Source organism: Oncorhynchus clarkii, chromosome 5 (genome assembly GCF_045791955.1).
Source record: "Oncorhynchus clarkii lewisi isolate Uvic-CL-2024 chromosome 5, UVic_Ocla_1.0, whole genome shotgun sequence".
Taxonomy (NCBI): Eukaryota; Metazoa; Chordata; class Actinopteri; order Salmoniformes; family Salmonidae; genus Oncorhynchus; species Oncorhynchus clarkii.
The window spans coordinates 48,754,238-48,769,503 of NC_092151.1; the positions used below are offsets into that span (position 1 = coordinate 48,754,238).

A 15,266-nucleotide genomic window follows, 5' to 3' on the forward strand; every position below is an offset into this window, starting at 1 on the left:
TATTGGGCTGCCAACTTCCGCAAAAATCCTACACCGCACTCACTGGACTAAACTCAGGCTTTCTAAAGGTCTATCCTGATTTCGATTCTGTTTGTGACAGGTGTCGGCAAGCCCCTGCTTCATTAATACATATGTTTTGGTCCGGATCTTCTCTACATAACTATTAGTCTGCCATCTTTGATACCATATCTAAAGTACTACAAGTGTCCTTTCCGCCTACTGCCATAACATTATTATTTATAACATTACCAAAATACACATCTGACTTTATAGCCTTTGAGTTTGTTGGCAAGAAGGTTGATTTTACTTCTGTGGAAGTCGCCCACCCCTCCTTCTCATTTTGTGTGGATTAAAGATGTCTTACACAAGTTAATTGGAGAAGATAAAATATTATTCTGACAAATTCTACCGAATGTGACAACCTTTCTTTACCTATGTAGAGATGCCTACCTAATCTTTTGTATTTAATTGATCTACCTTTGAGTGTTTAATAGTAGCCCGTCTTACTATTATAATTGTTCTATTCGTTTTGAAGACTTGCCATGTTTCATTTTGTCTTTTTTTCTAATGTATGCTTTGAAAGTATTACTTAAGTATTTTATATTTTTGAAAGGGCTAACACATTCCTACCTCATTTAAAATTCATGTTCCCATGTTATATCGAATGTACAAAAATACATGTACTGTATTTCAAACATTGTTTATTTTAACTGTGAAAGAAAATGCAAATAAAAAGAGTATATTCTCACAGACTCCAGTCACCCAAGTCATTGACTGTTCTCTCTGCTACCACACGGCAAGCGGTACCGGAGCGCCAAGTCTAGGTTCAAAAGACTCCTTTACAGCTTCACCCCCAAGCCATAAGGCTGCTGAACAATTAATCAAATGGCAACCCGGACTATCTACATTGACCCCCCCCCCCTTTGTTTTTACACTGCTGCTACTCATTGTCTATTATCTATGCATAGTCACTTTTACAAATTACCTCGACTAACATGTACCCTGGCACATTGACTCGGTACCGGTAGCCCTGTATATAGCCTCATTATTGTTATGTTATTCTGTTACTTTTTTACATTAGTTTTTTACTTTAGTTTATTTAGTAAATATTTTCTTAACTATTTTCTTAAAAATGCATTGTTGGTTACGGGCTTGTAAGTAAGTATTTCACGGTAAGGGCTACACTTGTTGTACTCGGCGCATGTGACAAATAAACTACTATTTCAAGGATGGATCCTTTTTGAGGGTACATGCAGGTCTGAGAGACAGCCCGCCAGCCAGGTCAGTCCCAGAGCAGCAGGCAGATTGATGGGCAGGGGAAGCAGCTCGCATTAGTATTTAAATCTAGTACAGGATTAACTGAATGGACAACAGAGACTGAATGCAATATGATATTTCATTAAATACAGTAGTTTGGAGGAAGGTCTCATCCCCGAGGGAAGATCCTCAGAGCCAGATGATGTGATGGCTCCAGAGGATGTACTTTTTTTATAAATGTTTTATTTAACCTTTATTTAACTATGCAAGTCAGTTAAGAACAAATTCTACAATGACGTCCATTGGTTGAGATAGAGAAAGGCGATAATTGCTTGGGTGAGCCCATAGGTTAAACAGCAACCATGAGGAATGTGCATTATTGTGCCTATAAGGTAAATAGGTGGCTCCAGCGGGCACACGATTACCAACACTGGACAATTAAATGTAAAAATATTGCCTGGTCCGACGAATCCCGGTTCCTGTTACATCATGTTGATGGCAGATTCAGGATTTGGCATAAGTATCATGAGTCCATGGACACATCCTGCCTGGTGTCAACGGTACAGGCTGGTGGTGGTTGTGTAATGGTGTGGAAAAAGGTTTCGCAAACCCCTTGAGGACGGAAGGGCGGTAGGGCCTGATGGACCCGAGCCAGTTGTAGTGTCCATTGTGGATGATGAACGGGAGTCTCAGACAGCCTCACGGTCTGATGAGGGTGGGAGCTCTGAGGATTTGAACCCGAGGTTGAAGTCAATGGAGAGGGAGACAGAACAGAGGACGATTGCACAGGTACCTTCGGATCAGTGGAGGCTGCTGAGGGGAGAATGGCTCATAATAATGGCTGCAATGGAGAGAATGGACTCAAACATCTGGATCCAGCATCCTAGCTCTATTCTCCAGGGAAGGGGGAGAACCCTTCGGGAGGGATCACTGCAGACTGCCTGCCAGTAGGCTGTGGAGAGCCGACACGGCAGCGACACTTCCACCAGAACAGAGCGGCGTCTGGCTACTTGGGTAGAAGAGAGTGTATGTCTCTGTCATCATTTTAAGGATGAACCTACTTGTTCACCGTTTTCTCCATCATCACGATAAACATCTTCCTCTTCATGACCTCCATAATCATTGTCATTCATGATCTCTTCTTCTTTATGATCCCTTTTGACCCCATGAGGCAGCTGATTGACAGATCAACCCATTTACCTCTTATTATTGGTGTAAACAGTGGAAAGGTACATCTTGTTGTTCTCTTCGTGGACCCCTAGTTACCACTCCCTGGGGGGTTAAAGTTAGAACATCGCCTGTCCCTCTAATTCACAAAATGTGTCCATCATCCTCCAGGACCACTACTTGTGACTATAACCAGGAACAGCCAAGTCCATTTTTCAGAAATGCAATTTAGCTGCACTGAACCCCATTTTAACTGTTCATTGTTATATTTTTATTGGCAACAAATAATAGCTGCTGGTGAGCTTTGACTTCCAACGAAGATGACAAATGCTAGGGTCTCTCTTTCTCACCTGCTGTCTCGACATCTGAATGAGTGGCTATCTGGCCTTAAATACATTTTATTTGATTGGTTATCAGTCCCTCTGACCCCGAGAATGTGTAGAAGCAGTTCCATATCATTTTATTACACAGCTAAACGTTTTCCTCCACCTCAACATATCGATAAAGACTACAGCACCACACACATGAGCGCGCGTGTGGACACATGTTTAGAACAGAATCTGTGAAGATAAATCCATACACACACATGTGCACGCTCACACAATGTGTAAGCTCGTACAGCCATGCATTAACTAGCACAAATGCATACATGCTCACAGGCTTGTGAATTGAAACGAACTGACTTGACTAGACAAACTGTAAGCACCTCACCTACTCCAAAGGCTGAAGAGTTGTTATTATGTGGGCTTTTAAATTAAGGGAAAATTGAATTAAGGGAAATCAAGTCTGAAATGTCAAAATTCAGAAGAAGCTTTTTCAAACTTCAAATATACTACAAGTTTAACATGTCCTTCATTGCAGGATAATTCTCCTTCAACAGGGTGATCAAATTCAGATACTAGCTAGTAGCTACTTCTCTACACAGTCACAAAAGGGCAAGAGTGTGAAACATACAGTAAGTGAGGAAATATTCCATCTCATACCCATCTGCCTTTGGGTCCTCTGGTACCAATTGGCCCACGAGATCCAGGGGGGCCCTGTACAACAAAAGGAAGGTGAGGGAGAGAAAGAGAGAGGTAGATATAAAACAAAGGTTTAGAATAACCACATAGCCCCTTTTTGCCCACCCTGGGGGTGCAGTCTGACCTCAGGAACACACTCTGGGGTTTGTTGTTAGATGTCACTCATCCCAATTAAAGAGCTGGGTCAGGAATCTTGCTCCTCTGTGGCCCTGTGTTTATGTTTGTTTTGGTGCCTCTGCGGCCCCCCGCCTCCTCTAGAGCTCTCTCCTGGACCCCTGCACTGTGTGAGCCAGGCGAGGCGGCACAGGGCCAGGGCAAAATACATCACAGGGTCAGGGGGTACGTCTAATTGGTTGGAGGTGTTGGAGTTTTGACTGACAGGAGGGTAATCCGGCAGCGGGAAGCCAGGTCCTATAAGCCTCAGAACCCTTCAACAACACAGGCTGTAGACTTGCTGTAGAGTTGCTGTAGCATGTTACAGTTCTTGTAATATAGTAGCTACTGTAGCAAACAGGGTCAAATGTCATTAAAGACATACGGTAAAGTCATATTCTATTCATTTATATTTGTGATCATAATGGATCAAACAAATGTTTAACATTAGATCTCGTGACACAGCTCATCCCTGCAAATATTAGCCTAGAGCTAATATTATGTGAAGTAAGCTATGCTAAGACCATAGCTAATTCAATATATCATGTGAGTGAATGAATGGATGGTAACATACCGGTCTTCCAGGTTCCCCAGATGGCCCACTTTCACCTAGTGTCCCTTGGTGACCCTGTTTAGAGAGCAACGACACACTGAGTGATTAATAAACTACCCAACGACATGATGACAACACGGGACACTGCTGTTTAAGAACAATAGCATTGTATCACAGTAGTACAGTAGTACAGTTTAACATATCACCCATTCTTAATACGAGTTGTAACAGCGGAACAAGCTATCAGAATAAGAGCAGAAAGATAGTTAAACTTCCAATTGGAAGGACACAGGATTTACTGTGTACCTTATGATGTGTGTGTGTTTATTGTAATGTAAGCATTCATAAACACAATTTACTGTGATTATTGCTGACGGCTCTGAACCTGAGGAAGCTTATGTTCTAATGTATTGTGAAGTACGGGCTTGTAAGTAAGCATTTCGCGGTAAGGTGAAATTCGGCCAGTGGTGTAAAGTACTTCATTAAAAATACTTTGAAGTACTACTTAAGTTGTTTTTGGGGGTGTCCGTACTTGACTATTTATATATTTGACAACTTTTACTTTACTACATTCCTAAATAAATAAATTTTCCCTTACACCCAAAAGTACAAATTACATTTTGAAAGCTTAGCAGGACTGAAAGTCCAATTCACGCACTTATTATTATGCTCCTGGCTATCCGTAAATATATAAAAAATAAAAGAAAATGGTCTCGTCTGGTTTGCTTAATATAAGGACTTTGACATTATTTACACTTTTACTTTCGATACTTAAGTATATTTAAAAATTTACATTTAGGGTACTGAAGTATGTTTAAAACCAAATACTTTTAGACTTTTACTCAAGTAGTATTTAACTGGATGACTCACTTTCTTGATTCATTTTCTATTAAGGTATCTTTACTTTTACTCAAGTATGACATTTGGGTACTTTTTCAACCACTGTATTTGGCACATGTGACAAATAAACATGTATTTGATTTGGATTTAGTACCATAGAACTTTACAACGTGACATTCCAGTGACTGATTGATTGATTTTTTATTTTACCCCTTTTTTCGTGGTATCCATTTCAATATTATCACTTGCACAGTGCTCCTTGGGATGTTTAAAGCTTGGGAAATATTTTTGTATCCAAATCCGGCTTTAAACTTCTTCACAACAGTATCTCGGACCTGCCTGGTGTGTTCCTTGTTCTTCATGATGCTCTCTGCGCTTTTAACGGACCTCTGAGACTATCACAGTGCAGGTGCATTTATACGGAGACTTGATTACACACAGGTGGATTGTATTTATCATCATTAGTCATTTAGGTCAACATTGGATCATTCAGAGATCCTCACTGAACTTCTGGAGAGAGTTTGCTGCACTGAAAGTAAAGGGGCTGAATAATTTTGCACGCCCAATTTTTCAGTTTTTGATTTGTTAAAAAAGTTTGAAATATCCAATAAATGTCGTTCCACTTCATGATTGTGTCCCACTTGTTGTTGATTCTTCACAAAAAATACAGTTTTATATCTTTATGTTTGAAGCCTGAAATGTGGCAAAAGGTCGCAAAGTTCAAGGGGGCCGAATACTTTCGCAAGGCACCGTATGTGAACCCTTTAGAAATATCTGGATTTCTGCATAAATTGTTCATCAAATTTGATCTGATCTTCATCTAAGTCACAACCATAGACAAACACTAATAACACACAAACAATTATAATTTTTCATTTATTTATTGAACACCCCGAGTAAACATTCACAGTGCAGGTTGGAAAAAGTATGTGAACCCTTGGATTTAATAACAGGTTGACCTTCCGTCGGCAGCAATAACCTCAACCAAATGTTTTCTGTAGTTGCAGATTAGTCCTGCACAATGGTCAGGAGTAATTTTGGACCATTCCTCTTTACAAAACTGTTTCAGTTCAGCAATATTCTTGGGATGTCTGGTGTGAACCGCTCTCGAGGTCATGCCACAGCATCTCAATCGGATTGAGGTCAGGACTGACTGGGCCACTCCAGAAGGTACATTTTTTTTCTGTTCAAGCCATTCTGTTGTTGATTTACTTCTGTAGTTTGGGTTGTTGTCCTATTGCATCACCCAACTTCTGTTGAACTTCAATTGGTGAACAGATATCCTTACATTCTTCTGTAAAATGTCTTGATAAACTTGGGAATACATTTTTCAGTTGATGATAGCAAGATGTCCAGGCCTCAAACCATGATGCTCCCTTCACCACAGTTTACAGTTGGGATGAGGTTTTGATGTTGGTCTGCTGTGCCTTTTTTCTCCACACATAGTGTTGTGTGTTCCTTCCAAAAAACCTCAATTTTAGTTTCATCTGTCCACAGAATATTTTGCCAGTAGCGCAGCGGAACATCCAGGTGCTCTTTTGCAAACTTCAGATATTCAGCAATGTTTTTTCTGGACAGCAGTGGCTTCTTCCATGGTGTCTTCCCATGACCACCATTCTTGTTTAGTGTTTTGTGTATTGTAGACTCATCAACAGAGATGTTAGCATGTTTCAGAGATTTCTATAATTCTTTAGCTGACATTCTAGGATTCTTGTTAACCTCAATGAGCGTTCTGCACTGTGCTGTTGCTGTCATCTTTGCAGGACGGCCACTCCTAGGAAGAGTAGCAACAGTGCTATAATTTCTCCATTCATAAACAATTTATCTTACCATGGACTGACTTTTAGAGATACGTTTGTCACCCTTTCCAGCTTTATGCAAGGCAACAATTCTTAATTTGAGGTCTTCTGAGATCTCTTTTGTTCGAGGCATGGTTAACATCAGGCAATGCTTCTCGTGAATAGCAAACTCAAATTTTGTGAGTGTTTTTTATGGGGCAGGGCAGCTCTAACCAAATTTTCCAATCTCGTCTCATTGATTCGACTCCAGGTTAGTTGACTCCAAACTCCAATTAGCTTTTGGAGAAGTCAATGTCCTAGGGATTCACATACTTTTTACAACCTACACTGTGAATGTTCAAATTATGTATTCAATATAGACAAGACATTTACAATAATTTGTGTGTTATTAATTTAAGCACACTTAGTTTGTCTATTGTTGTGACTTAGATGAAGATCAGATCAAATTTTATGCCAAATTTATGCAGGAATCCAGGTAACTCCAAACTCCAAAGGGTTCACGTACTTTTTCTTGCCACTATACTTTAAAACTCATGGCAAACTATTCCTCCCAGTTATGCTAGGAAGGGTGTTAAGGTTTATTGAATGTGTCCCAAATGGCAACCTATAGCATATGACCTTGCTCTGGTCAACAGTAGTGCATGTAGAGACTATGGTGCCAATTGGCAAGCAGTCATTGAGGGTAGGAAATGGGTGGGGATTCACACAGTGAGAGTGAATATGAAAAGTAATGGTGGTGGCTGGCTACATGAGTCCCTCATCACATTAATGTGATTAACGCACTGTGGTGAACATGTGACAGAGAGAGAGAGACAGAGAGAGAGAGAGACAGAGACAACGTGCTGGTCAGGTTTTTCCTTTTATACTGCTATTTTTTTTCAATTTTTGTTTTCAGAGGCTCTAGTGCAGCTGACAGAGTCTCCTCATATTCATGCACGAGTCAAGCCCCAAAGGATTCCCTTTGCAATCAGCAGGTAACCCGGAAACTGTTTCAATATGATTGATGGCTGACTTCCATTCATATTATCCACTCAGACTGGTCATACATATCATCCTATATAAAGTCAGGCACCAATTAATTTCCCATAAACCATCATAACCTTGCAAGGGCTCTCTCTTTAAGGACTGACAGGGATAAGAGTGTGTAGGAAAGGACTTGAAAATCGTCTGCTGTCTATCCTGTCTTAACTTGTCATGCATGTCTGAAACAGGTATGGGAATTAAATAAAGTTGTAAAACGTGAAAGAAGACCAAACAAAAGGTTAAGTGTCTGAAGTTGTATTCACATTTTAGTCATTTAGCAGACGCTCTTACACTACATGACCAAAAGTATATGGACAACTGCTCTTCGAACATCTCATTCCAAAATCATGGGCATGGAGTTGGTGCCCCCTTTACTGCTATAACAGCCTTCACTCTTCTTAGAAGGCTTTCCACATTGCTGCCAGGACTTGCTTCCATTCAGCTACACAAGCATTAGTGAGGTTGGCCACAGATGTTGGGTGATTAGGCCTGAATCGCAGTCGGCGTTCCAATTAATCATTGGAAATACAGCAATTTATTTCCCCACCCACAACATTTTCCCACAGTGCACCATAATTTACACTATGCCACTGTAAAACGTTTCAGAGTATTCTACTGTTTATAATACCCAAAATATCCCTAGAAATTACGGTTTTCTGTTACAGTTTTCTGTTACAGTGTGTGTGTGTGTGTGTGTGTGTGTGTGTGTGTGTGTGTGTGTGTGTGTGTGTGTAACATAGCTGTTGGCTGCGGTTCAGACAGACGTGCACACTCAACAGTATTCAGCTGCCTCAGAGACTCATGTGAGATCATCAATAAAGGCAGTTCTGAACTGGCCAGGTTACTTTGTCAGCTAGACATTTACACACATCTTGTGTGTGTATGTGTGAGAGAGTGCGTGCGTGTGCGTACGTACGTACATGTATGTTCTCAATAGGACCATCTATTCCCATGGGAATTACATAAACAATCTTAGAGGACTGACTTTCAACTTCACTTTTATGAGGGCCCCACCCCTCGTACCCCCTCACTTGGACTCTCAAAAATCTCTGGCTCCTCACAAGCTCCTCACATCTCTATCTTACCATTGATCCCTTTTCTCCAGGAGGTCCCGGCAGGCCCATCTCCCCTCGATCCCCCTAGAAAACACACACAATCATACACTGTAAACACGCCAACTTAACCATTGCTTAATCAGCTTTATTCTTTGAGTTGTGTGGACTTCAGAAGGACAAGAAGTTTAGTAAAATTACAAATATATGTTTTCTCAAAACCACTCAAAACCACACCCATCATCATCATATTTCCCAGCATGTTCTATTGTAGGTTTCAATACCTGTGTTTTTGCATGTACTGTATTGGTTGATTAATCATATGCTACACAACATCCACTGAACAAAAATATAAACGCAACATGTAAAGCGTTGGTCCCATGTTTCATGAGCTGAAATAAAAGATCCAAGAAATGTTCTATATGCACAAAAAGTGTATGTAACAATTCTCGTCCTCTTCTTCTGATGAGAAGTAGCAAGGATCGGACCAATATGCAGCGTGGTATGTATCCATAATGATTTAATGAATACAAAATACAAAAGAACAAGATAATCAAAATTAAAACCGAAACAGTCCCGAATGGTGCAAACACTGAAACGGAAAAATAAACACCCACAACTCAAAAGTGAAACCAGGCTACCTAAGTATGATTCTCAATCAGCGACAACGATTGACAGCTGCCTCCGATTGAGAACCATACCAGGCCGAACACAGAAAATCCCAAATTATAGAAAAAAGAACATAGGCAACCCACCCAACTCACGCCCTGACCATACTAAAACAAAGACATAACAAAGGAACTAAGGTCAGAAAGTGACAGCATATTTCTCTCTAGTTTTTATTTACATCCTTGTTAGTGACCATTTCTCCTTTGCCAAGATAATCCAAGATGATGGCATGTCAAGAAGCTGATTAAAAAGCATGATCATTACACAGGTGCACATTGTGCTGGGGACAATACAAGGCAACTCTAAAATGTGCAGTTTTGTCACACAACACAATGACACAAATGTCTCAACTTTTAAGGGAATCTGCAATTGGCATGCTGACTGCAGGAATGTTCACCAGAGCTGTTGTCAGATAATTTGATCAATTTATTTCTCTACCTTAAGCCGCCTCCAGCGTCATTTTAGAGAATGTGTTGTGACCAGAGTTTCCCATGGTGGCGGTGGGGTTATGGTATGGGCATGTATAAGCTCCGGACAATGAATAAAATAGCATTTTAATCGATGGCAAGTTGAGCTCCTTAGGCACATTGCTGTGACATTCATGCGCTGCCATCAACTCATGTTTCAGCATGCACTGTCAAATGTCACAAAGATCTGTACACAATTCTTGAAATCTGAATATGTCCCAGTTCTTCCATGGCTTGCATACTCACCAGACATGACACCCAATTAGCATGTTTGGGATGCTCTGGATTGATGAGTAGGACAGCGTATTCCAGTTCCCGCTAATATCCAGCAACTATGCACAGCCATTGAAGAGGAGTGGGACAACATTCCACAGGCCACAATCAACAGCCTGATCAATTCTCTGTGAAGGACATGTGTCGCACTGCATGAGGCAAATGTTGGTCACAACAGATATTGACTGGTTTTCTGATCCATGCCCCTACCTTTTAAGGTACTGTATCTGTGACCAAAATATGCATATCTGTATTCCTAGTCATGTGAAATCCATAGATTAGGTCCTAATGAATTGATTTCAATTGACTGATTTCCTTATATGAACTGTAACTCAGTAAAATCTTTGAAAATGCTTGCATGTTGAGTTTATATTTTTGTGCAGTATAAATAAAAAATCTAAACTAATCCAACCTGTTAGTAGTTTGACTTTTTGCACCCGTTACTGAGATGAATGTTCCAGTTTATATGATTTAGGTAGTCTCAAATAGGAATTACACATAATTTTGCAAGCTAGCATTGAGATTTGAATCAACATACAATTGTAAGGCATAGTGATGGGGCAACGAAGCTTGAACATGTCGAGCCAATTGTTTCAAATAGGTTCATTACTCAAGGCTTTGATCAACACACTAAATGGCACCTGTTAGTCAAAATAATTTAGAACAGCAAAATTATTATAGATGACGTCACACACACAGGATAGCCTTTTTGTCTTCTACCCGAAACCAAAGCAATCTGGTGATTGTTCTACAAAACTAAGCTTTGGGAATCGATCACGTGCTTCTGATAAAATGATACAAGCGTCAGCACACTGCTTCGAAGTAAAATTCTTATCAGTTCCGATGCATAACTTGGAGCTCCTGTATCAAATGTAACATCACTAGTAGGGCAACCAGCTGCAATAGGATTGTGTGTTTGTTTAATACAATGGCATTGAGGTTGATTCAACATACAGTTGTAGGGCAACCAGCTGCAATAGACCGGTTGGTTGTTTAACAACAAAACTGACGCATGCACAACTATGGAACAAAACAGAAGGGTTGGCTTAGATAGTTGGCAAAATGTTAACTATATTTTGTCTCCAAAAGGTTTATTGAAAACATAAATACATTTGCACAATGAGCACAGTTGTTGGTTTGCTAGTTAGCAAATTTTAGCCATATTAGCATAGACATGACATCAGTCAAAACACCTCAAAACAAGAGATGGTATCAATAACAATATAAAACTAGCAGAAACGAGCCCCTTACGATTCCCCACTTGACAGCTTCTTGTCATTGTTGCTAGCTATAAGACCGTTCAGAATCATTACAAAACATTCCTTCTGGCCATGTCGATAACCACTCATCCTTTTCATGTTGTCAGTCAAGCCTTCTATAGGATTGTGAGTTTGCGCAACATTTGATCAACAAAGTACAGCAAACTCACAATCCTATTGAAGCCGGTTCCCTTACAATTGTACGTTGAATCCACATCTTTTTTTGATTTTCTGTTTATAGGGCACCCACATCCAGGACAATCAGATAACGGTCAGATATTGGAACTCAGACACTCAAATACACCATGGTGATCACAGACATACACCCCTATGCAGGTAGGCACACACATGTACACCCAAAATAAACACCCAATAACAGTTGAGAGATGGGGGTGTCTTACCTTCTCCCCTGCCAATCCAGTCTCTCCAACAGGCCCAATAAAGCCAACCAGGCCCTGTGAAACAACACAAACAGAGCCGGAAAGGGAGTTCATATTAACATTAGTATTATTGTGTTAATAATAAAACAACCAGTGGCCATAACACTAGATATTTGCGAAAACTCTTACCCTTTCACCCATGCCTCCAACCTTCCCGGTGATACCAAGCTCTCCCTAGGAGAACAAATAGCATGTTACTTATTTTTTACTGTACCTACAAGGAAGAATACCCAAAATCGATAGCCAATATGCTGAACAGTCTAATGTATTTTATATTCCATACAGCATATTGAATGTAATAATTACTGGAGGAAGATATAAAAGGCAACATTTTACTCTTCTAAATTTGTATCAGCATAAATAAATCGCCAACTTCTCATAGACATAGTTTCTGTTCACTGCGTGTGTGTGATTAGAAGAGTAAAATGTCAGCATCAATGTATGAAAAGGTCAAGTATGTGAGGTAATCCACAGCTGTCCTCACCTTCACTCCATCCGTTCCAATCTTCCCAGGGAAGCCCTTCATGCCGACTCTACCCTGAACAAAACACATAGCCCACCGTTGACCACTCAATGTGCAGAGCCTGTGGTCTAGTGGTAACACTCCCAGCAGGTCACATACAGTGCATTTGGAAAGTATTCAGACCCCTTGACTTTTTCCACATTTTGTTATGTTACAGCCTTATTCAAAAATTGATTAAATAATTTTTTCCTCATCAATCTACAAACAATATCCCATAATGGCAAAGTGAAAACAGGTTTTTAGAAATGTTTGCAAATGTATTACAAATAAAAAACAGAAATAACTTATTGACATAAGTATTCAGACCCTTTGCTATGAGACTTGAAATTGAGCTCAGGTGCATCCTGTTTCCATTGATCATCCTTGAGATGTTTCTAAAACTTGATTGGAGTCCACCTGTAGTACATTCAATTGATTTGACATGATTTGGTAAAAGGCATACAGTGGTTGCTCCACTAAAAGTTTTGCGAACATGCTTAGAGGCAATTTGTGGTTTAGTACGGCACCCTGTGTCACCACTTCATGGCTTCAGCCCAGCGCAAGGGGGAGTTAGAGCACTGATTATGCTTATGGGTCCTACTGTGTCTAACTGACAATGAATGGGTGACAATAAACCTAAATAGAAACTGATACTTGTGCACGACTTCAGTATTACTTACTAAAACTGTTGTTACGCTAAAGGTTTTATTATTTTGCTCTTACTGTAGTTGTGTGGCCCACTCCCGACAAGCCATGCTGTACAGTGCCTGAGTGGTGCAACGGTCTAAGACACTGCATAGCAGTGCAAGCTGTGTTTCTACAGATGCTGGTGCAATACCTGTGCTGGCCTCTACTGGGAGACCCATGAGATGACTGTAGGTTTTTGGTTTCTCTCCCTCTAAAAACAGAAATAAATTATTCTAAATAGCAAACTGGCCCTACCCCACCACACTGAGTAGCACAGAGCAACACTAAGGGGCATTGTATTAATAATGGCGCTGACTAGGGAAATGTTCTAAGTGCCAGTCTGCACGTTCAAACTAATACAATGTATCTAATAATGGCATCTTTATGCTTTTGTTAATACAATAATGATACAAATACTCTTTCAAAATGCCGATGTTTATTTAGTTATGGATCCATAACGAATTACTAGTTGCTTACTGGAAAATACTCTTTCAAAACACACGTTCTACAGCACCATTATGGCTACCAGCAGGTAGCTGGACAATAGACCTAGGAGGAGGTTAGGGAGAATTATATCGTCAAATGTATTTCTTAGTTAGGTTGGCTGTATCACAACCGGCCGTGATTGGTTGCAATTTAAGTTTAATCCACCAGAAAAGACAAACAAATAATACAACAAAAATTGTTATTATTATGTATCACATCCGACTGTGATTGGGAGTCCCATAGGGCGGCGCACAATTGGCCCAGCGTTTCTCTCCCCCTAAAAACAGAAATAAATGTTTTGGCCTTTACAAATATTATTTTGGCTTTTATTCAGATTACAATCGCTCACTTTTGTTTTCTGTAAAAATGAATTAACCTCCAAAATATCGTTATATATTAACAAGTTGATGGCACAGTCATATAGCCCGGCACCTACATAAAGCTGAGTGACTCGCTCATTCATGGCCTTAATGTTTGTGACTCGCACAAACATTATAAAATAAATGTTTTGGTTATCCTGACCTGGACACCATGTACAGTTTTATAATAGCCCATTATGGACTATTAGCAGGACAATTTACCTTTACCAAAACCTCTCTGTATTTTGATACTTTGTGGATGGGGCCTACCCATGTCACTGCATCGCAATGCAAAATGCGCTGCTACAGATACCTGTGCCGGCTGCCACCGGGAGACCCATGAGGCGTCTTTTAGTTTTAATTTAGAATCCTCCAATCCTCTATATGTAATTATTGGTGGAGAGTCATGTCATATTTTTCGATATACTGTAGTCCTACCATAGGCGACATGAGTCTCACTAGTGTTGAGTAATGTGCTGTTAAAAGTGGTGTAGGTCTTAAGAGCTTATTGAAGTTAGAAGCAATATGATTTGAAGCAATAGCCTACAACTATTTCAGCACCTGAGACAAGAATGGGGACTGGTCTTGATAAATCATTTTTATTTTCACTGAATCCCTGTTTGGTTATTGGTTACACTACAATTATACTATTAGGGTGAAGAAATTAAGCAAATGAATTAAGTGACATTTCTTAAAATCAGTCCCATATGCCATGTTCACAAAAAAAGGTGTTAAAATATCTAATACAGCCACTATTGAAGCATATCAAATGCTTCTCATCTGGTACCAGTGGTTCACACTTAAATAACGTGCCATAGAATTCTGCAGTACCACGCAAGCTGTGCTGCAGTACACTGCAACCTTTAAAGGATGAACCACTGTACACTGCTCTATATAAGGTCCCACAGTTGACAGTGCTAGTCAGAGCAAAAAACAAGCCATGAGGTCGAAGAAATTGTCTGTAGAGCTCCAAGGCCTACTATAGAAATATATTAGCAGGATATATTAAAGGATCTATGTAGGAACTGATTCAAGACATGATCCGTCTATGTGCTTCCATAGCAGCAGTCAGTCTGCTGGTCTTGCTCTCATTGTGGGACTAGCTGCACTGGTTGAAATGTTCAAGACAGATTCTACAAGTGTTCAGTAACCGTAAGTGATGTTCAACAATTTGTGTAATTTGGGAGAGTAATTCACAGGGCTTCGGAACAGTGTAAGTGTTTTACAGCAGTAACTCAGGGTCAGAAAAGTTGGTGTC

At 40.1% G+C, this 15,266-nt stretch overlaps 1 protein-coding gene across 1 annotated transcript in view; it reads right to left on the reverse strand.

Moving 5' to 3' along the window:
- LOC139409704 (collagen, type XXVII, alpha 1a) overlaps window positions 1-15,266 on the reverse strand; it is a 272,027-nt gene that overhangs the window by 121,224 nt on the left and 135,537 nt on the right. The window contains exons 23-28 of the mRNA XM_071155105.1: window positions 12,459-12,512; window positions 12,104-12,148; window positions 11,936-11,989; window positions 8,900-8,953; window positions 4,174-4,227; window positions 3,408-3,461 (exon numbers count right to left, since the gene is read on the reverse strand). Coding sequence (XP_071011206.1) covers window positions 3,408-3,461; window positions 4,174-4,227; window positions 8,900-8,953; window positions 11,936-11,989; window positions 12,104-12,148; window positions 12,459-12,512 — 315 coding nt within the window. The remainder of the gene's footprint in view (window positions 1-3,407; window positions 3,462-4,173; window positions 4,228-8,899; window positions 8,954-11,935; window positions 11,990-12,103; window positions 12,149-12,458; window positions 12,513-15,266) is intronic.